General features: G+C 37.6%; 3 protein-coding genes across 17 annotated transcripts in view; 2 read left to right on the plus strand and 1 right to left on the minus strand.

The window, feature by feature from the left end:
• Positions 1–5,699, plus strand: part of LOC117204651 (beta-arrestin-1) — a 28,054-nt gene extending 22,355 nt beyond the window's left edge. For 6 of the 8 annotated variants that reach the window (XM_033442243.1, XM_033442246.1, XM_033442247.1 and 3 more), the window contains 3 exons: positions 889–975; positions 1,190–1,336; positions 1,551–5,699. In XM_033442243.1, coding sequence (XP_033298134.1) covers positions 889–975; positions 1,190–1,336; positions 1,551–1,626 — 310 coding nt within the window. In that variant the 3' untranslated portion in view covers positions 1,627–5,699. Of the gene's footprint in view, positions 1–888; positions 976–1,189; positions 1,337–1,519 lie in introns of all 8 variants that reach the window. The other 2 variants (XM_033442245.1, XM_033442244.1) reach the window with 2 other exon arrangements.
• LOC117204653 (protein FAM8A1) overlaps positions 1–9,786 on the minus strand; it is a 34,750-nt gene extending 24,964 nt beyond the window's left edge. Inside the window, exon 1 of the mRNA XM_033442258.1 lies at positions 9,722–9,786. Coding sequence (XP_033298149.1) covers positions 9,722–9,771 — 50 coding nt within the window. The 5' untranslated portion in view covers positions 9,772–9,786. The remainder of the gene's footprint in view (positions 1–9,721) is intronic.
• A 73-nt stretch (positions 9,787–9,859) lies between these two features.
• The window catches only part of LOC117204650 (5-hydroxytryptamine receptor 2A), a 36,276-nt gene continuing 22,483 nt past the window's right edge, over positions 9,860–23,652 (plus strand). The window contains exons 1-4 of one of the 8 annotated variants that reach the window (XM_033442237.1): positions 9,860–9,981; positions 10,928–11,345; positions 20,846–21,768; positions 21,899–22,190. In XM_033442237.1, the coding sequence (XP_033298128.1) occupies positions 21,409–21,768; positions 21,899–22,190 (652 nt within the window). In that variant the 5' untranslated portion in view covers positions 9,860–9,981; positions 10,928–11,345; positions 20,846–21,408. Of the gene's footprint in view, positions 9,982–10,001; positions 11,350–20,722; positions 21,769–21,898; positions 22,191–23,652 lie in introns of those variants that run through there. The other 7 variants (XM_033442235.1, XM_033442234.1, XM_033442241.1 and 4 more) reach the window with 7 other exon arrangements.

Below are 23,652 nucleotides of genomic sequence, written 5' to 3' on the forward strand. Positions count from 1 at the left end.
ACCATCACTTTACAGAACGACAGGCGAGAAGTCGTGAACAGCATCGTGCCTGTTCTATCGTGCTCAATCGTGTTTTCGATGATTTCCCTCTGTGAGAAATGAGTTGGCTGATTGGCGATGTAGCGGATTGGTACCTTTTAGTACAGATCGCGGGATGAGATTTAGGCGTTGCGTTTAGCTGCTTCATTAGAGCATTAGTACGTATTTTTCAACACGATCTCGTGTACGTTGCAACCGGAAGTGAATATACTTGGTTGGTTGAATCGATCATGAATCGTAGAATCGACGAAATTTCCAACTTAAGACGCTAGAAACGCATTAGAGAATCGATTTTGCTTCGTCGACACTGCTGCAAATCCTGAACACTGTCATTAGTGAAAACACGTAACGAAAACCAACGAATGAGTGCGGTGGAAGCTAAACGCTTTCGAATGTTTGCTTCGGATTTTTGTAATCTTGAAACAACTCCCGATACTTCGAACATTCTATGCTATTCTGTGTTATAGTCTTACTTCAACCGCACTATTCGCATTAAATCGTACGAACTCCTGACGTGTGAGCGGTCATGCTTGAAAACGAAATCGATACCCTGTCCCCCTGCTTCTTTTTGTCTGAATGATCGCTTTGCACTTACTACTTTCAGACTGCATGATACTTTGCTCGTTCTGAAATCTTCCTTTACGACTTCAAGATACGAAGACTAATCCTATCCCGTCTATTACCTGTACAATATTCTCGCGCTATTGTTCGTTAGAATATTCCTTCGAGCTAAATGTTTACCGCTTTTTGGTGAATTCAAGCTGCTCCGTTAACTACGCATGTCCGGTTTGATAAAAATCTGCAGCCAAAAGATTACTAGAAATTGACGAACTTCGTACCGTTTCGCAGTGTGGTGGATCCCTCGCAACGTGAAAACCTTGGAATTATCGTCCAGTACAAAGTGAAAGTAAAGCTCTGCCTTGGACCTCTCGGGGGGTAAGTTCAAATGAAAGAAATTCGTTTTGACGACAAACTGGTTTGGAGAAACGTAACAGGCAACCAGAAGATCAGGATAGTTTCCGCTATCTTTAATATTTCTCCAATCCAACGTTGTCGCAATTAATATCAATTTATATCAATGTACGTATTCATAACGCGAGCCCGAGTCGTCAGGAAATGAAACGGAGAATTTAATTTATGTTGTTAACAGCGAATTAGTGGCGGAACTGCCGTTCATCTTGATGCATCCGAAACCGGAAGAAGAGGAACCAGCGCCACCCACTGCACGGCCTAGTCCGACGAATAAGGCAGATGGTGGCGAGATACCGCTTGACACGAATCTGATTCAATTGGACACGTACGTGATCAATATTTCAATAACGATTTGGAGCTATTCTCGTCAGTCGGAGACCATTTCGGCGAAATCATTGACGCACATGCGACTGTCAACTCGTTACTTATTCCATGCCGCAAAATTAGTAGATGTTTTGCATACAAAAAGCTTTTCATCTAGAGATTATAGGGTTTTCTTCGATTTTAGAGTTTCTGAAATTCTCCCCGTTTCGCTTCAGGGAGGCGGACTGCGACGATGACATAATCTTCGAGGACTTTGCCCGTCTTAGGCTCAAAGGTGAGCCGGATGCCTGACTACGTGGTTCCAAGTCAATCTACCTGTTCGAGACGACTAAATGTCTCATGGCGGGCAGCAATCGCCGAAAAATCGAAAACGTCCGTGAACTTCATCGTGAAGATCGACCATCCTTGCTCTAAGTCCTTGTTAGGATCGGTCACGGATAAAGTTTTTCGCATCGTTGGACAGACCGATCACTGGAATAACATTACCTTTTCTTTCGATGCTCGACGAAGGAATTCGTTCGCGAACCGTGTGGTCAGTTCATCGTAAATTTCTATTTGACACGGGATAACACATCCGGAATGGTACTAATCATCGCACAGAGAACTATATGCACTTCGAGAAACTCATCAGAGGAACAAGAAAAACTTGAAATATTTCCAATCGATTACGTCGACAAGATAAAAAGAGAAGTTTATCTTTACGTTTTGACACGTTTCGTTTGTAACGAAAAATGATAAGGCATCAAAGACTGAATGCATCGTCGAAAAGGTTATCCCATAAAACAATCATATTTATTAGTAGCAAGAGGCGAGTACATCTTTTTCTTTAAAAATGGATCCTTGGGACACAGTCTTCGACGAAACTACAAATACGATGTTTCTGTAATTTTAATCGTATGGCCAGTATGTAGAATTCATTCTATCAATCGCAGATACCTTTTACACGTACGTTTCTATGCCAGTCAACAGAAACGTTTGTTTCCGGATCTCTCGGTGAAGAGAGTTTGGTCATCTTCGTCGCAGCAAACATGTAAATTGTTATAAACTTCGTTTCCGTATTATTATATTAATTTGTTTTAGCGGAAATCTTTGAATCCTTGAAAGTAAGATGCAAGGTATGTTTTGTTCTAAAATCAAGTTCTGTTATATTCTATATCTAAAAATAAGAGAAATAGATTCCTCCTTCCACTATCTTTTCGATTCGTACTGTTTGGTACTTTTAATTTTGAATTTGTGTTTAATAACATTTATCAAAAATAATGGCAATGTTCGGTTTCTTTTTCCTATACTATGTTCATCTATACAATAACGCATTATTTAAAAAAAAAATACAGCTTCTTGTCGTACAAACAAATATATTGCAGTAAAAAAATGTAACTTTCAAGAACTATTATTCCTCGATAAACGGTAAAATTAACCTTTTTCACTTCAAAGCACGTAATAGTTTTAACTATAAAAACCTGAGCCATCGTGGCCTCGAATATGTCAAGTGAATTCTCGTCTCGGGACATTTCTGAATCTTTACAACGTTGACCGAGCGAGGAGTATCTATCAGACTATTGCACGTCAACTGAAAATGCGAATTAAATAACAATAATCTATGTGGGATAATGTATTACGTTGATCGTTAAATATATCTTCGTATTCGACGTTATATACATAGTTATCGAAGTTCTTCAATAGAGAATGGATTTTTTCGAATAGTTAAGTCGCTTGGATTTTTAATGGAATCGCATTGGATTTCCTTGGAAGACATCGCAACAAATTCAACGAATCCTATTTAAACGTTACATATAAAAAAAAAAAAGAATATATATAAAGATAGATAAATATACTCACGAACACACGTATTATACATACGTATACAAACTTTGCATTACACGCTTAACGGTAAATTAACCAAGGGTTAAAAAAAAAAAAAAGAGAATTAAGTAAATTTCAGCAGTTTAGCTTTTACACGTTTATACCGACATCGAGAAAGTATCGGATTTTTTGCGACACACTATTAATCGTACGATTTTTCTATTCCTTTTTTATGTATCGAGTTTTTTACCGAAACGAAACATTCTAGTGCCATCTTGACTATTTGGATTATACCGTCGAAAAATTCATTTCTTTGCGAACAGATTCAAATCGATCCAGTTCGTTACTTGCATCGTTTACAAAGACTGTTATGCGAAGTTGAATCGCCCGTTTCCCTAATAGGGAGAGTATCGGTACGATATGAGTTTTCTACGTCCCTCTGCGACTTACGTTCACGATGAAACGGCAAGACGAATTATGGAACAGAGTATATCGATGAATTCCAAGCGCAATTGAGAGAAAGGGATCATTCCAGGTGTATGTGATTAATCTGTATGCCTTTAGGAACAAAAAAAGCAAAGTATTAAGTATTCTCTAAGTGGCAGATCAAAATGGACGAAATTACGATTGATTATCTTCGGATCCAATCCTGGTCGGTCGGTTTACTGGTTTCATTTCGCACTTTACTCTGATCTGCGATTTAGAAAACGCCTTATATACATATGTTGTATTAGCACGATTCAAACATTAAAGCGTCCGCTGTCAATTAATTCTTATTTTAACCAACGTCGGTAACAATTTTACGAAGGCACAGCGAGCGCGTTAATTAAGGACAACTTCTGCGTATCGATGAGTGTAATTTGCAGTTAGTATAAAAATCTGTGTCTCGGATGGAAGAAATTGTTGGCTTAAAATTGAAAAGATCGAGGTAGCATTCTTGAACGAACGTCCAATCTTGCATAAGGTAAGGAAGGAGGGGGAAAAAAAAAAACGAAAATTTTCTACCGTCACTTTCTGTTTGCGATAACGAAATAAAATGTCAATTGTACCAATCGAACGAAATAGCCGGAACTCGCAATTCTCTTCGATTTTTAGCCACAAGAATCTGGCCAGGGCAACGTTGACCGTGCTATTGGCCTTTTTAATCGTGCACATGTATATATACGCAGGAGGTAAGAAGAAGAATAGTATTTTTTATCGATTTAGCATTTACAGATTGTATTTAGGAGAGATTATCGATTATACCAAAGCCAGTATCTCTCACTTCAATGTTTTCTTAAGCAAAGAAGCTTTCGGGAGAATGAAGGAACAAAACGAACATGATTATTCTCTAGTAATTAACCGAGCAAAACAGCCACGTAAGTAATTGTATATGTCGAGTTAATGTTTAAAACTAACGTAAGTGAAAGAAACAGCCATAAGTTTGAGGTCACATATTACCGTGGTCTTATTTCCTTAAAAGTGAGAAAGCCATTGCACGTTGCAAACTCTTTCTCGATAAACTTTACTTCTATTCGGCCTCTTAACTTCACACTTTATGCCACTAAATTGTATCTGGCTGTAATTCGCAAGCAGGCGAATCTATCACGAGAATGTAGCCGTGTTGACCTCAAACTTATGCACACACATAGAGAGAAAGAGAGAAAAGATGAAGAAACGCGGGCTTGTACAATACGCGCCAGAGTATATTTTATATTCGCACGCGCTGGTGCGCGCCAATATTTTTTGTATCATATTAAAAAAAAAATAATCGAAAGGTCGATCGGTGGATGATTCGTATCCTTGGAACAGCACAAGACGAACGAGAGATTATTACCATACTGCACAAAAACAATTGCAACACAGGTTGCTCCAGAGTCAATAATGGGTGCTGTTTAAGAGCGTGACTTGTCGCTATCTTAATGAGTGTGTAGCGTGTCGAGTATTAAGACGTTTCGATGTCTTAAAAGAGAACGAAAGCCCATTAAGCCTTATATTTCGCAAAAACGCGATTTGTAACGAGCTATTTGTTACTCGTCGCTCTTTTCTTTCTCCTTTTTCGTGTTGGACAAGTCAAGAAGAAGTCGTAAATCATCGGACCCTGTCGATGTCAATGGATGTTACAGATTTCAAACGCTTCCGGTTCGTACATGAAAACACGAAGACACGAAATGAATTGTATATTAAGAGTATCGGACAGTACATATGTATGTACGTGTAACGATTAGAACTACGCAGGGCATAATAGTTAGCTAAGTTAGAAATGGTTTAAAGTAAGAGGAAAAAAAAAAAAGAAAAAGAAATAAAAAAGAATATCGTCCACGTCCAGGAATTATTACGTGTATGTGTAATCGCAGTATTCTACTTTGCGCGTATAATGTCGAAACGAATCGGGTTGTATAACTTTATGAGATAGGACAGAAATTATAGTGTTACTGATACGTGTAAATTGCGTTTAACTTATTCAGCAAAGACGAGTTATTCCCCCTAATGCACCCGATAATTATTCGTTTTGTATGCAGAATGAAGTATCGCGAGAGAAAGAGACACGAAAGAAGAATCGTATTAAGCGGAAAGTATGTATAAAAAGAAAATAAGAGGAACAAAAATGGAAGAAGAGAATAAATAGCGAGATACGTAATATATTATATTGTACATGTAAAAATTGTGTATTCTCATATAATAGTAGTTGTAATAATTTAATAAATCTTGTATATCGCAAGTGGCCACAGTTTTCATTATATTTTTTATATTAATTAATTGAATTACCACAGCTCTAATAAAAATGTAAAAAGCCCTTGAAGTCGAAACTTTGATTTCGACGAGAAAGGAACAGTAGTAAGGAATACCTTTAACTTGCCTTGCTAATTAAATTCACTCTGTATATAAGGTACGTTTAAATACCAAGTTTGGTAAAACTTCGCAAGACAGACAGTTCTAAAATGAAACTTCACAGATTTGGAAAAGGTCTAAATTGGATCCGCTAAAATCGATGCATCTGTTTAAACATTCATCTCCCGCGGGGGTTTCGAATAATAAATGAAAACATACCAGAAGGGAAAGAAGGAAAAGCAGTGGAAAAAGTTATGACACATAAACGAGATAAACATGCAAAAATTATGCAATTCATATAGGAGAAAAGTTCACGTATTTTAGTTCTTTCTATCGTTTTTTCGTTACAGAAAAGTTCAAGGCTTTCCGAAGTTGCAATGATTTATATTTACTACGGGAAAAAAAGATTTCTATAATTGTCAAATACGACTACTGTATCGTAGGCACTCGATGAAGTTACAGAATCCCATTACGCTCGATGTCGCGATTTACTGACAAGTTGGTGGAGAAGAACTTTCTGCAAGAGAAATAAAAACACTCGAGATAATATTTTGTTTGGAAAGAAATTTAGAGGAACAACAATGAACGTAATAAGAAAAATCTAACTGAATGAACGATACGATAGACTGAGAAATTTTTGCGTCATTTAACGCGTTACAATTATTGCTACGATTATAATGTACGCAGAGGAATAGAATTTTCTTTTAAAAGTGAATTCAATTATAAGGCACTAACAGCTTTCATTAAAATATATTACGGTTTTTTGCTTCTAAAACTTGGATAAGATGAGAATCATTATCGATGGTAATTCCATCCCTTTCTTTTTATTCGAGGCGTGTTCGAACTTGCAATCTCGAAAAACAGAAAAGAAAAAGTCTTCGAAACTTGATAGAACTTTGGACAGTTTCGATTACACCAAGGTACAGGATGGACGTGTTCGTGTTTCGTTTTAAATTAAATACGGAAGTTTTTAGAGTTTGCGGAAATGAGCACAGTAATTCCACGGTGGCTGGATTAGAATGATCCTTTTCATTCGGCTATATCGAGGCTCGATTTCGTTTATTTAGCGTCCACGTGGAATTCGAGTTTAAAACGAGCTGTTCGACGCAACAACGCATACAGTTTCAAGTTAATTTACATGTATTTTCAAGCTGGCGCGTTTCACTGAAAGTGCATTTGTCTTGTACAATATAATTTTCCAATTTATAAATTAAACGCCTTCGCTCATTCATTTAGTTCTGCAACATCAAAAAGCAATTGGAAAATTACATTTAGATGAAACTATATTGTCCTTTGTGATTAAAATGAAAATTTATATTTTTATGTATTCGGAAAAATGTACCATTCTTCCATTAGCCATTTCACATTTGACTCTCGATTTTTCGAACTGAATACAGCACAATTTTACTTTTTATTTCGTTACATCAGCTAAAACTTTTTAATTGAATAAAATTTTGTATTGAAACGGCATAAAAAGCTTCGTGGCTAGCGGTTAGTCTCTTAGAAAAAGAAACTAGAGGTTCGAACCTCACCGGCTGCAACTTGTAACATGTACCTAATACGGTACGACACCATCATTTATCAGCGTGAAAGAGCAGAAATTCTTGACGCGAATAATGAGTTGTGCAACAGTGCAAACGTGTTCGAATTCTGACGGGAATTTATTTTCACGTTTAACCGAGCTAAAATGCGGAATTCTGTGTTCCCCTCGTTACTCACGAACGACCGAACCAAGAGGCATTAAGTGTCCGATACATGATCAATTCTGAACATTTGATGTAAACGATATGTTCGTTTCGATGTAGGAAACAATATATGCACGTGAAATGTAAATGATACCTGATGACCAACCAAATGGAAAATAAGTTTCGCATTCAATTTCGAGTTACAGATTCTACGGTGATCTTTTTAATAGAGATAAAACTAAAGGGTCATTTCAGGAGGGAGATTATTTAAGAAAGATCCTTAGATATAGGCATTTAATTATCAATGTCTTTCACGCAGGAGAAATTTGCAATTCGTCAAAGCCGTGTCGTGTATATAGGTTTAAAGGAAGAATAAGGAAAATGAGAAGGAAAAACGATTGTAATTAATTAAACAGACACTGTTCCAGTCTTACGGAAGGAATTCGTTATTTCATACGACAGTAGTTGAGAGAATTAACTTGAGGTAAAGGATAAATGTAATTTTTTAGTGCGATATGGGAAGTTACGTTAAATAATGATTCTATAATATTGGATTTTGCAAATTTTACAATTATACGTTTTGAAGTAAAAAATCCTTCGAACGATCAACAGGACATAGCCCTGTGAATATACTGTACATAATCCACTTAGAGTTTTCCGTTGTAAAAATGAATCTTCTCGTATTTCTTTTCCTCCTTTATTCAAAGCGAAGATAAAGTCTCGCGTAATGTCCGGGTTCGATTCGATCCACGACGTTTTTTCTGACGTAATTCGTTTTTATCAGAAGATAGCGAACGTTGCGTTTCATCTTGTTCGTTATTTCTGGTATCTTCACCGACGTATTACAAACTGTATTAATTCCCAAGTTAGTTGAGAAAGGTTGAAATGTATTATTTGATGCTGGAAGGAATTTTCGATAGTCTAGTTATATTGGTTGTGCTGCACGAATATCCAGAGACGAATATCGTTTTCCAACTTAATATCAAACGTAATCCTGCCAAGAATGTCAATTCGTGAATTCGACGCGAGATTATCGACGATCGCGCGGTTACATTTTTCGATGTCATTTTTTTTCTTTTTTTTTACTAAAACTAATATAACAGATCGATAAAAACGAGGACGAAAATAAATTTGCTCCAAGTATATTCGATTTAAAAAATCTCCAAATGATTACGCGTACGATATTTTTCTTGCGATTTGTCTTGGTTGCAATCCAAATTTTTTGTCAAATTCGTCAGGCAAAAGATTATTTTTTACAAGGAAAATATCATCTTACGGATGCTGAGAATTTTTATCAAAAGTACATAATTTTGAAAAAAAGAAGAGAAATAGGAAAAGAAAGAATATTGTTGTCGGATGAAAGTACGAAGACTAAATCTAATTAAAATTAACATGCTTGAGAAGAAGACAACTGAGAGGATAAAGGGATGCGTTAAAAATATTATGGGAGCAAAATAAACGAAAATTTTCGCAAAAAAAGTATTATAAAAAGTTGGAAACGAGCGAGAAAATAGAAAAATGCGACGATTAAAATCTGGTTAATCAAACATGTCTTTTACCTCCTTGTCCAGGAAAATTCGTGAAAAAAGCAACCTGTAGAGAGAAACTTTTTCCTCTTATCAACGTAAAAATGCAAAACTGCTTTCAACGGGGTGAAAAATCGAGTATTCTCGTAGTTTGTTCATTAATTAACAATGAATCTCCATCTCCTGATTCATGAAGTAACAACATTATTATCCGTCCACAGCATATTAAATGCGATTGCAATATCGATTGCAAACAGTATCTCATCGCAATTATTGTAATATAAATATTATGATAATCAGTTAATATATTGTGTTATTAATGTTAAATACGTACTCGTACTGTATTATTTGTGCGTTAATTCTCGCATATTATAAATAAAAATCGTTCGTACTAAAAATGACTTTTTGCATAAAACAAATATCGCACGTATACCTACGTATATTATGATACTAGTTCGATACCATTCATTCACCATATTTATAATAAATATTTTAGAAAGCAAACAAGCCTACGATATAAATTCTGATATACAGACATTTATCCATGATGATATTGCGAACCTTAGAGTGAAATATCCATTGAAGCTGAGCGAACAAGTTTTGGCGCGCATCCCGGTCCCTCTCTCTGTCTTTCTCCCACCCCAGGACGTAAGGCAACGCTACCTCCACCGAGTCGTCGCGCCTTCAGTATGATCCACGCGGCCAAACCTCGAGGATGCGTGTCTGGAAGAATATACATATTTTGACAGTAACCCTATCAAAAATATTACAATCGATATAAATTAATTCTCGTCGACTCTGTGACTGTAGGAATGCACCAAGTAATTATTGTTCCGTGTTCGTTTAATTTATATATAGTTACGTTCTTCGAAGTGAACTGATTTATGCCGATCGTCGATTCAAAATCACAAAAAAATTCTTCCAAGATTTTTGAAACGTGTATCATTTAAGGAAATTGATACGACTGTGTGAGAAATTTGAATGAATTTGTAATTTCGGGGTTTAAGTCGCGAAAGTTTAATGACGAATGTCCGCGTTCCCATCTCCCATTTCCTTTCGAAAATATTCGTGTTTCGAGAAACGATCCTTATTTCTCAGAAATGGGAACTCAAGGAAACTGATCTCGGCTTTTGAAATAGTTTTAGAAGCTACGAGATCGCGATTTGTTTAATCCTTTATGCCGTTCTAAATCTTAATCTACGAGTAGTTTCTCTTATAAGGTTATACACGAGAGCACGAGTAACCAACGAGTAATAATCGAGAAATATCGTTATACGAGACGAAGAGGAATCGTTTTCGAAATTACCTGCATACCGGCGAGAACCAGTTCCAAGCAAAACGGGATAGGATTTCAGATTCTCACTGATCGTTCTAGATTCTAGATTACTTGTAAACACAGCGTGGCCACAGAATCCGCGTGACTCGCACGAGAGGAAAAGAAACGCGTAATTTGAATCCATTAAAAAGATCGAAAGATGGAAGGTACTGCGACGACATCTCGCGGTACAACTTCACGCGCGAATAGGCAATAACGAACTACATGCGTTAAAACTGATACTTTAGTCAAATAATTCGAACTGTTAATGAATAAATAGTTTCTATGAATACGTGTATGTTACATCCGCGATTTCGATTGTTTTTGTAGAAAACTTCGAAGTTCTAGAATTTGATACGTTGGAGTTAAACTTGCAACGATCGGTTGCCACTTGAACACTCACGATAACCCACTTGATTCTTAATGAAACCATTCAACGATCCCACTCATAGATTCATATCTTGGTCGAGGATTCGACCATGCTTTTCTCTATGATAAAACGAGAACGGTTCGACTGTCGATTTTATTAGTTGGACCTTTACCAATTTGAAATTTAAGACGACGTCGTGCCACCTCCAGTTCCGAATGCTAACTGCCTGATGTTGGACACGAGGCGTAATTGTCGCACAAATCGCTTCAATATATCGATTATCGGGTATCGTTCGATTCGGTTAAAGAATCTCGCGGTGATTTCCCAGTGCTGTGAATACCATGAGTAACATTGACGTTCGAATCTCCGTTGGTGCAGTGAAAAGATCGAAGAAAAGTATGATATTGTGAACGAAGAATTGTGCCATGACGAAAGAGAACATGAGCAAGAAGGAAACTGAAGAACTGGAGACGAGAATTGTAAAGAACTTGCCAAAAAATGTAGGTAAATTGTCTATCAAATGTTTCAGGTTAGGATAATTTGAAATTATGCAGCGGGAAGCCGTGTGTTCGTTCTTTCCGTATTTCACATTGACTTTTCCTGTGCCTTTCTGTATATAAGGTGATTCCGAAATTATGGAATAAACGATGAATCGAAAATAGAGAATAAAATTCTTCATAAAATGTTCCATTTTCAGGGAAAAATGTAGTCTGAAAATTTGCTTAGTACGTATATGCGAATTTGGCTAATACTCGGCTGGACACGAACAAGCAATCAACAGGAGATTATTCTACATGCAAAAATGAATGAAAAGTGAAGAATAAAATTTGTTCGTTTAAGGTTTCATTTTCTACAAAATAGGATTTGTTCGCGTTTGGTCAAGAATTAACCTGGTACATTCGTGTTCAGAAATATCTTCAACTTGAAGTACTTTTTAAACCAGGATGGCTAAATTGAACGCGGTAATGTTCGAATAAAATGAATAATACATTTTATTTTATTATTTTTATTTGTAATTCACATAATATAGTGTGGAGAAAAGTGTGCTGATACATTATCGTTAAATGTAGGACTCTATTGGTGTACGAAGAAATTCAATTAATTCTAAATCACGATTGAAATTCGGCTTTATCTATGCCTGGATTAAAATATCTTTCTATTCATCGTCCTATAATGGGATGCAGATTCTATCATAACGAAGTGCAACACCGCGAAAACGAATCTGTTGCCCCTTTATAACCTAATCTGGCTCGGAAGTACAAGCAATTTATATCATCCCGTCGTTTATTTCTTTTTTGTTCTCTTGTTATCGATGGAAAAGCATAGTACTAAATCTTGTATGTTACTCTAGTAATTTTACGAAAACGTAGTTTTAGGCCCCGTTACCAGAGGCGTTTCATTATAAATTTCTTGATGGGGGATCTCCTTTAATAAAAGTTTCATTAAAATCTCCCTCGGATAAAAGATATATTTCCCCGGTGTAAAAGTCGAATTCAACTTTAGCTATCGTTTCTTAAACAATAAAATAAAAATCTACGAAAAGATTGGCTTCTTGTCAGAATAAAATATAGAAATATAGGTGAGTTTTTTTTAATAGAAATGATAATTCAGTCTCTATGATTTGTAGTTCCTCCAACCTATTTGTATTCGATTTGTCTATTATTTGTATATCTATTTAAAAATATGAAATCTCGTAAACATATACAATTTAACGATCGTTAGTTGATACATTCTCTATCGATAAATTATCGCCGTTTTGTGCATCTTTATGCGCCACATGGTTTATCATCTCTGAAAAGAGTGAGGTTTTAAAAACGAAATATGTAGTTTTTTATTCGTTTCCAATAACGTTATTGCTGCACGGGCCGCGAAAGCGTATCGAAAGTCTGAACGGGGTTCACCGTGCCATCTCTGCTCGTAAAATATCACTATGCGATCGGTGATTGACGTTTTGATAGAATCTGTTTTTAGCGAAATGTGTTTTACATCAGCTTCTTGATTCCTGTCTTTCTCGTATATTCTTTACTTTCACAGTTGCTGAAATCAAGATCGTGTGAAAAAGCAAATAAATTTCTACAAAAGTGGTAGCCATATAGTTTAATTCCTTTTTCGTTGCAGCGTAAGAAATTTAACTGAATTCTATTAAGCGCGCTTCATAAAATTGCATCATATCTCTTGGACGTTAGTGTCCCAGCAAAGATAATTTTCATTTCCCGTCGAGTTTTACATACCAGCAAATCTTTTATTATAATAAGATAAAAACCATCAGTTCTTCTTTCTAACATACAGTGAGTTTCATTCTTCAAAACTAAAACGTATAGGTATTTTCTAAAGAGCATTTTTTAAATACAAATAGTGGCAGGAGATAATAGAAATACCTTCTTCTCGTCGATGTTTCTTACCAGTTTAGAAATATATTTAACCGGTTACAATTTTGTCAAGCAGCATGCATTAATTTTATCCAGAACTTTATATTCACGATCCGAATATAACGTAACTCTCTGTGCTGGGAAATTTTTGCTAACATGAGAGAGATCTTTCCACAGCGCTTCACGTACACCTCATAAAATTGTAGATAAAATTGTCCGTAAAGTCACAGATTTCGACGTGCAACAACTTTGAATCCATAAAACAGACAATTAATTGTCTACAGTTTCCATTCACATTAATTGTCATGGCTAATTATCTATATAATTAAATGAAATAAATCGTGACTAATGACGTTTTGATAAACTAGAACTGCTGGAATAAAACAGTGACATTGATAACAAATGTAAAAATTTGTTTGTTCGTGAGTTTACTCCGTTTTGAAGTTTTTTAACTATTAGCGATGAAATCCGATATTTCCATAGACATTCTTTTCTCGTTTTTATCCAATCTTCGTATTTCACCCCTGGCTAGTGTTTCATTTATTGTTCTTTTAGCATTGTATAGATGAATAAATTTCACAATGAATTTTCTTCGCCGGTGAAACGAAGAAAGGACGATTCTTTGTATAGCGATAGCGAGATCTACAAATGTTTTGCTTCGTATTGATTACTTAAAGTATCTCATTCTCGATTCGCTCGATTTGGGTTTCTAAAAAGGTTCCGAATGAATATGCAGATTGGCATGGTATGTCAGTTAAAATCGAATAGTAACGATAAAGAAGCAGAGGAAAAAGAATTCCCTTATGTTTAGTACGAGTCGAGTGACCTTTATCTTGTTAATACATAGAATTTAATTAACGAGCATTTAATCTTTCAAATAGATTGCGCGAAGAAACTTAACAAATACATTCACGTATTAGGAACAGAGTGCACGAGTCGAGTGACTTTCTATAAATAGCTGGTAAATTTGCAAATTTAAACTGAAATTTATTCTTTGAATTACATCTAAAATGTAGGTTCCAGCACCGTTACCATATTTCCCATCGTTTCGCTATATTCTGTTTATTTCAGTTTTCCGACAATTCTACAAATGCGTGTACCGTGTTTAGTTGTCACATTGGTGCTAGTTAAAAAGGATAAATACCCGATAAATGAATAGGAAGAGATAGGAGACAGGAACAGAATAATCCATCGTGACACGAAACGCTGTCATTGGCCTTAGTAACCTGCTCTGATGTGTATCATATCTCGTTATCGAGTCGTATTATTTTCCATGTAGTCCCGTTAACAAATTACATCCGTATCTCGTTCCCATCGGTCGATGTCCAATCAGCTAAATTCAAGCTTTGCCCCCTACATACAGCACTGACACAGAACGGCCGATGCACTTTGCCCGTGATAGCGCGTCTATTCGCAAGCCTGCATTTTTCTAGATCTACCACGATTCATCTCGTTTTCAATCACTTTATGACCCTTTTCTTCGTTCGTGTAGAGTTATGAAAATCTTCGCTAAATATTTCCCTTTTCGAGTATTTTCGAGAAACAGCTGAGAATTTTCCTATGGTATAATACAATTTAATTTACAACCGCAATCGATCTTTAAGAAATATTGCATGATTTTTACAAACCTTCGAGCTATTATAAAGACATGTTGGGATCCTTGTTGCCATTAATCATGATTTTATCTTCAATTTTAAACAGTGTTCATTCTGTTCGAACAAACGTCTGCTACTTATTTCACCATTGTTTCCAAATGTTACCTTTCTTAACGTTATTTCTCCTCTCGTCACGATCTTATAGAATTAATCAAAATTTTAACCGGTGGAGATGATCGTACGAGCAAGTTTCAGACACTCGTCTGCGCGACGTCTGACAGTAAAGTAATAACATCGGGAATTCTCACAATTGGATACAGGGAATCGTAACGTGTACTATCTCGAGTTTATCGCGCCGAACGAATTGACCAGAGTTTTTGCAAAATTGGGAATCTTGTTTACATCTATATTCGTCGCCGCGATAATTACAAAGGTAATTAAACACGATGTGCGAGCTGCTCCGCGAGAAACGTTTACGAGGCGGGCAACTTGAAACGCGTTTCATAATTAGAAATTTCCAAGACGAGACGTTTAAGAACGCTTCATGGGTCCTAGTCGGGAAGCTCAAAGTGTATCGCTGGGAAATTGCAATCGTTGAACTAGTCCGTTAAAGTTGGCGAATCCTTTTTCTAGGGATATTAGCGTTTAACTCTGCTTACTGATCGTATGAGAAACTTATTAAGGAATTTTTAAACATACGATAACATAGAAAATGAAAAATATTCCTACGAGAGACGACGTCTCTAGTTGACTATCCGTGAGGCTTTGAGCGTATAAATTTTTTAGGATTTTCTACCTTTGGACATGCTTTTCCTACAAGCTGGAACAATTTGTCGTCGTAGCAGACCGTAATTCTCGCGACGTTTGTCTCGAACTATATATGCAAGTGAAAAATGGTGTGAATGTAGAGAGAATAACTAAAGGAAAGGGAGCACAACGTATCCTTTTGCTATCAGTAAGGCGAACGACGATGCTCGTACAATTGAAATCGTTCCTCCGCTGTGATTCTTCTGGCTTTGAACGGAATCAACGATAAAACGTTGTTTCATTTGGCAAACTATTTTAGGATTTTCAACATGTTTCTTCGCATCTCTATCGAGAAAGCTGAATCTTCTCGTTTCTATAATTCTTATACGTATTTGACGTATTTGCTTTCCTTTTCGTATTATATTTCGTATTATATATCTGGTATATTTGTGACTGTATTATTACATTTACGCATTGCTATATCTCCAAATGTCTATGTAGAATTATCTTTCTGGTTTTGATTGCTCTAAAAGGTTGCAGCACTCGCCTCGCTATTATTTTTCTTTCTTCACATTTGATTTTATCGTATACCAATGGCAACAATATTTCACCAAATTTTCCAACTCAACGCAGTACACCGTTTAATTGATTTCACTGGCTGGGCATGGCGTCGAACGAGGTTCCCGCTGACCATTCCGTTAACGTACAAATTAATGACAACGCGTCGATATGCCTCAGCGATTTATCGGTGCTCGATATTAACGCGTGGCAGATAGACTCTAATGCAGAGATTTTGCCAACGGCGAATTCGTCGATTTCATTAGCGCGACGCGGTGTTTTTACGCCCCATATGCCTGACGATTTCACGCGTCTGTATATTTTAACGAGAATTGATAACCCAGCTAATGTTCTAACCGCACGGAAATTTCAGAAACTCGCGTGTTTGCGCCATTGCGGAAGAACTATAGTTCGTCGATGCATTGTTCGTGCCTGTTCCTCGTTCCTCGAGAGTAATCCACGATTCAAATGCATTCGTCGGTTTAGAATGGAATATATGTTTAAATGTTCTTTAGAGAGGATGAAATTGTGTGGCAGGATTATTGGAAAAAATGAAAAATTTTGGTAGTCGAATATATCGATGAATGGAAGTTTCATCGATACGGTTACTTTGATATTTCTACTTTAGTTTGATTATGGTTTTCAACATCGACCGTGCTGTTCACAATTAGAAACGCAACTTAAGCGTGAAACAGATAGGTTCGGATTCCCAGCTGATTTCCACAGAATCTGATCGCATTAATTGCTAGAGGACGCAACAGATACTAATTTGCGGAGCGAAATGAACAGGTGATACAGTGAATGGAGGCTGAATAGAGGATTTTGCGAAAGGGGAGGGAAAAATTGCTGCCTTTAATAACTCTGGGAACTCATTTAATTGAATTAATACTATGTTAATATATGCTTTTCATTCGGCGATTCTTATCGTATTAAATATACAAAAATTAAAGAGTATCATAACGAAATAAATATAACGAATATTATTATATTAAAAATGAAAAAAATAACGACCCTTTGACCGATAAATGTCGAAATATATATTTTTCCTCGGGCTGAAGGATAAAAGATTTCAATCTCGATATAATCAATCTGCAATTTGCCTATTCAGAAAACTTTACATTCGAAACAAAGCACTTCTAATTAGACGCCTTGATTAACAGTAACTAAAAATGCCAACTCGAACAGGATCAAAGAAATAAAAAGGCGGTTGCCTCCCACTCCTGTTGTTTGCACCGCTAAGGAGAACATCAAAGAATATTTTATCTGCCTAGAAAAGAAAGCCGAAGAGTAAATAATCAGTCAAATACTTTTCGTAAATTCTCGAAGAGATAATTAGAAGTGACAATAAGAATGCATCTTGTTGCCCGATATTATTTTAATGTCTTTTTAATTAGCATGTATATATATATATATTCCATTTTATCATCTTGCATTGTCAAATTTCTTAATTATTGCCACTGAAATTAGCAGTGTTCATTAAAAGAGACCTTGCGACCACGAACACACAACTTTTGTTGTTCCGAATGATGTTTACGAGACAATGGCTGGTGTTAAATTCGGGGATAAAGCTTTGTCAATCACTCGGATGAAGGAACAAAGGAGCGTTTCATAAAGGTTCCCATGGCGAAGCATCAATAAGGGTAGGATTACGCCGATGTGTAATTTATGCTTGTGTCTTTTCTTGGAGACAGCTGAAAGGAAGCATCGCCCTCGATAAAAAGAAGCTTTTAAATGAAATAAGAACGAAGAAATAGAAGACTGAGACGATATCTTCGTCGAGATTACACGATATTGCACGATCAATCTTTAACGAGGAGATTTCGACGAATAGATTTTCGGAGAATTTGGGAATCTACTCAAGGCATTCGTTGCTACCGTGTCGTGCCATTAATAGGAAAACGGTGATTTTAAGTTTCAGGAATACCGAGGAAAGCGGAAGAGGAACGAAACAGCTTCTTCGATACAGAATTTCAAGAGATCCTTGGCTTAAAGCTTACGTTTCGTACTTTGATTAGTTTTTTCCAATTTTTATATCTTCGTTTTGTATCCGTAAAATTAATCGATTGCTCGGACAATAGAAAAATTGTAGCGGCCAATAACATACAAAAATGAGATAGGAAGTTCCCGCGAAACGAGAAAACTTTGTAGGAAATCGTTGATTCAATCAAGACGACCACTATCTTGCTAAGGTACTGTGTGAAATGAACCGCGAGCTCGCGAAACCAGTCTTCTCCACAAACAAAGCAACTTTCCGTCGTTACCGAGACATTTTCTCAAGTATCAAGTTGAAATATCGCGACTGATATTTGAGAAATGAGCCGTCGTCAAAGAGGCATGACTCTTGATATTTAGAGCATCCGTTCTCAATGGAGCACGAGTGAAACGCGAAAAGAAATGATCCGTACAGAATATGATCTACGAGCTTCTATGATTCACACTTTGATTAACGAGATGTATTTCTGGAAAAAATATTTCATGAGAGGTGTAATGTCTGGCCGGAGACGTTGATGGTTACGTATTAGATATAAAAACGATTTGAATTTGTATAATTAGAGTTACGTAAACGAGACCGAATGTCATATCTTCGTATCATCAGTGAATTCGTGAAATGGAAGAGGGTGAAGTAAAAGATAAATCGTTTGGTAATTTATGATGTTAAAACACGTGACGTTAAATATGTCATTTCAAGATTAACGCGAGTTAAGAATTTTTCAAAATCCTCGCTCTCCAAGCTCGATCTTAAACGTTATTTCTTCGCAATAAACGCTTTAAGATCACATAAAATTTGCTCCAACACACTCACACTGAATTTCGCACAAGCTTAAAATCTTGTACGATGCTCTTGCTTTATCATCTCAAATCATATTTGGAAACATATTTTCGTACATTCTTTTCTCGGAATTCAACTGCGGTTCTAATAAAAATTCCTCGCATCATTTTCAATTACGTGTTCCTCCGTAAAGCGTTACGGTTTTCAGGAAGGGGCTATTTATGGCAGAGGCAGGGGTTGCACTTCATCGTGTTCCACATCTATCGTTATTAAACTTCATATATGGGATGTTTTAAAACCATGACAAGATATTTCAAAGAACAAAAGAAGGTCGTATTAGTCCTTCCACGGTGGTTATGCTATCGTACTAAATGCTTCCAGCATAAAACGCAAATTAGAAGAGGGTTTAAACATATTCTATTTTTTACTGATGCATATTCGTTGATTGGAATTCTGTATTTTTGCCTCGCGCAGGATTGTACCTTGACTTATTGACATTAACTCGTTTCAGGAAACGAGCAAGAAATGCATTGTGTGAGAAGTTCGAGTCGTTTCTCGAGCGTGGATTACTAGCGAGCGATTATTACAACCCTTAAGCGAATATTACAACTTATGTTAATTAGAAACTGTTTACACGTCATAACTAAGAGGCTAAATTCGTCGCTAATAATTCCGAAGTTCGCGAAGAAGACACGGCTTTAGTTGAAATGTAGAAAATTAAACTCCGTATTTACCCATATAGATTGTACATGTATCATTTTCCAGTAGCAAATATTGAAGCTCAGTGCGCAATATTGTGTAATTCAACTTCGAAACTTTTCTCATTTAAAAAGGAAATTATTTGTACATTGTCATTCCTTCGTTCGTTTTAAAGCCGAAGAAAAAATGGCCGGATCCATTTCTTTCGAAGAAAGTTGACTCGCTGAATTACACAGATACGAGGATCGATGCAGTGTCGATGAAGATAAACGCATAAAAAAAAAAAACAATATCTTCTTGGTACATCCAGCGACGGTTTAACGAAATCCATAAATGGGGCGGCGTATTGTCGCGTATCACCATCCCTCCGCGAACATGATTTATAGAGCGGATTTAGCCAAGATACATATCGACACCGATGTCACCTTAAGCTCGCCTTATTTCTGATCGATGCAATATTATTATATCCTCTTCAATCTTCGCCACATTGCTCCCTGAATAAAAATTTGTCGTTTACATAACACACACACACACACACACAAAAAATACTTCGTGTCCGTGCATTTTTCTAGTAGCCTTTCGCGTTTGTTTGTATTCTACGTTTCCATCGGTTTCCGAAGCTACCGGTTTGTATGTTGTAATCTCCAATAAATATTCTACCTGTACCATCGAGAATGACTTGAACATCTCGACGAAATCCGTGAAAAAATAATCGATCGATTATACGTCGCCTTTTGTCGTCTGCTATTCCTGCTTGAGACAATATTCTCTTCTTGCCACGATCACTAATTTAGCGATCGTTCCTTACGTCTCGACTAACGCATTCCTGCAATATTTTTATTCGAATCTGGTAAATAGAAACTTTCAATGGAGTCGATAAAATTACCAGGAACGCTTGAAATGCCATGCGTCCTGGAACGAGGCGGGAAAACAATCGAAGGGCCTTGGAAATAAAAAACCGAGGGCTATTCAATTTAAAAACATTCCCACTATCCGAAGCGACAAAGGTTGGCTTCTCGGTCCCAACGGATCAATGTCGGAAACAACCATTTCGGTTTTGCCGTTGAAGCAACCCCGATCCAATTTTTCTTCTTCGCAGAATATATATTTTTTTTTTCTCCTCTTCTTCATTTTTACAGATTCGGCTGGGTTTCACGGGGCAAGCGAGTTGTTGGACACGCGATCGAGCATCAGCTAATAATGCCGTGAACAATAAATCGATTCCTCCTGGGAGAGCTTGAAACTGTCATCATTTGTTCTAGGTAGAGAAGACGAGGGAGCAGGTCAAATAAAACCTACAGCACGATCCCTGAACGCCAAAGTAGCGCAACCGGTCGTAAAGCGAGATCTGAAGAATCCATAAACTGACTGAGCTACGAAAATCGCCCTCCCCGCTAGCGCCACTCTGCCGACGCCGCTGCCCCCGAATAAACGTCCACCACCATCGTGATCGCGTCTCCCCTTCGTGCTTCCTAGTCCTAATTCGATTCGCAAGCAACGCCAAGGACGGCCGCCTTTTCCGAAACGTGTCACGCTAACCTTCGCCAATTTTCATGTACACGTAACACGCGTATAGTATCGGCGCAGTAAAATTCTGGCTCAGTTTTATCTCGTCCCGTAACCGTTCGAAGCGCTGGTGAACGGTGAGCCGTGATTTGAAAGAGTAATTATGCGGAATAGAAGACAAAGCGGAGAATCGCGAGTGAAGAGAATCGCGAGGCGTTGTTCGTTCGTGGACAAAGTGCCCTAGTTCAATGATGACTCGGTGTCTGTGAGACGTGATCTGTCGTTTGTCAGAGGACAGGTCGATGACGTTAGAACACGAATGTACACTGATCAACGGGATAACCCTCTGTTGATAAAAATTGCCGACGACATGGAGGGAAACCTGACAAGCTCCTGGACGAGCAACTTAACTGCGATGCTGTACCAGCTGCCTTGTAACGATAGCTTCCTTGGATGCATCGAGGAGTGTATGGTTGGCTCATCAGAATTCGATCATATGTGCACCGTGGAAAAGGGAACCTTCACGTCATCGATGACACTGTTCTGTAAGCCCTGCGATTACTCCAACTGCGATGTGAACGTGTCGTTGGTTCTCAGCGGCCTGGAAAGCATCGAGGGTGTCTTTTTGTCCAGGTTACCGAAATTCAGAGACTGCAATGAGACGAATTTCGATGATCAGGTGAAAATTCAAGACGAGATTTAAATTTAACTTGACTATAAAACTGCCGGCGAAAGAGTGCCGTTAGTCGAAAAATTTCTCGCCGCTGAATTTTCCAATAACTCTTCTCTTTCTTTTGTTACGTTCACAGATTTTGGAATGCACGCCAGCGGAGAATGTAACGACAGACAACCTGACGATCTCTTGTTCGCACAGAACAAAATTAAGTTCGACGACGAGGGGCCGCCGTTTCGACTGGAGCTTTCTCTTCGTTGCGGTATTCATCGTGGCGGGTGGCTTGGGGAACATATTGGTCTGCCTGGCTGTGGGACTCGACAGAAGACTGCACAATGTCACCAATTACTTCCTTTTGTCTCTCGCCGTGGCCGATTTACTCGTTAGCCTGTTCGTAATGCCCTTAGGCGCGATACCGGGATTCTTGGGTAAGTTTTTACACGAAATATCATAGCGCTGGGAATTTCTATTGTCTCGGTAGAATCTCGTTCAGAAATATACGCGGAAACTCGAAATATCAGTGCTTATTTTCGTAGCAACGAATGTCCAAACAACTATTTCTAAGTAGCGTGACTTTAGCAACGGAATTACAGTATTTCCTTACATTACATGAATACTGGGCAATAAAAATTTTGCTTTGGAAGCGAAGAAGCGTATCTTGCAGTTCGAGATATAGTCAAACGAATATCCATCGTGGTTTTATTTCAAACGCTCTGAGTCTCGAGATCGTACACGATTGTACCATTTCCCATTTTCCCTCGCTAATCGAATTCGAACAGTGGAAAGCATTAACGGTGGTTTGGAACAGTGCCAACTTGCTGAAAACAAAGGAAATGCGATCAGTCGATTAAATCGAACTAATTAGGGCCCTGGCGAAGTTCTACGGCGGCCAGGCTAGTTGATCCATTAGCAGGAAAATTTCTTGTCATTTTTCCCTCATCCGAGTAGAATCTATTTCGCAATCTCGTATTGCAATAGGTAAAACTATTCGTTCGTAGAAAGCTACTTCCTCCGTATCCTAAAACTCTAACTTAACGAACATTGGGAAGTCTGAAACAGAGAGTATTCAAGGAATTCCTAGCGCGTGTCCATTGATCGAAGCTCCCTTAGAGATTTAATGAGCTGTCTTCCGATCGAATCGTTTCGAACCTTTCCTTAATCGTTTCGAGGATTCGTGAGAAAATCGGACGAATTACGAATAGGGGAAGCACGGTTGAAACAAAGCATCGGAAAGTATACTTTCAGCGCAATTTCGTCAACGAGCTTGAACAACTCTGATCGCCTTTCTTACAGTCCTTTTCTTTTCGTTTACCCTTCGAATCACGATACACTTCCAGAGCTTTTGATCCCTTTTACCGCTACTCGCAGAACGTTTCGTTTCGTTCACAGCCATAGTGAAAGTGATGCCCGATTTTGAAACAACGAAGTAAAAAGAACGGAAACGTCGAGAAAACTGGAGAACACGCCGAAAGTTGAATAGTCGCGCTGCGTAGACGTGAGAACGCAAGCAAGTGGAGTAAACTCGCTGAATATTGTTCTTAACGAAGCACGCAGGATCTATGGTACGTTTTAACAGTTTTTCCAGGCTATTCAAAAGTTCTTCGGGTTACGAGAAAGCGTGAAAGTTCCAGCGAGAATAAAAGATTACGAAGCGATGAAAACCGATAACTCGAGTCGCCGACGGGGAAATTGAGGGCGAAGCTCAACGAAGAAATTCAACGCGTCTGTGAACTTTCGGCATTTTCCTCGGAAGAAATCGCTGAACCGTGTGCGTGTCAAGTACATATCTGCTCTAGAAATTTAGAAATTTATTTTCGATAATCACGTAGTCGTCGAGAAACTATGCGCTCGATTTTTCTGACATTTTTTCGTACAAGGAAGAAAGCCTGT

Source organism: Bombus bifarius, unplaced genomic scaffold (genome assembly GCF_011952205.1).
Source record: "Bombus bifarius isolate JDL3187 unplaced genomic scaffold, Bbif_JDL3187 scf7180000007979, whole genome shotgun sequence".
Lineage (NCBI taxonomy): Eukaryota > Metazoa > Arthropoda > Insecta > Hymenoptera > Apidae > Bombus > Bombus bifarius.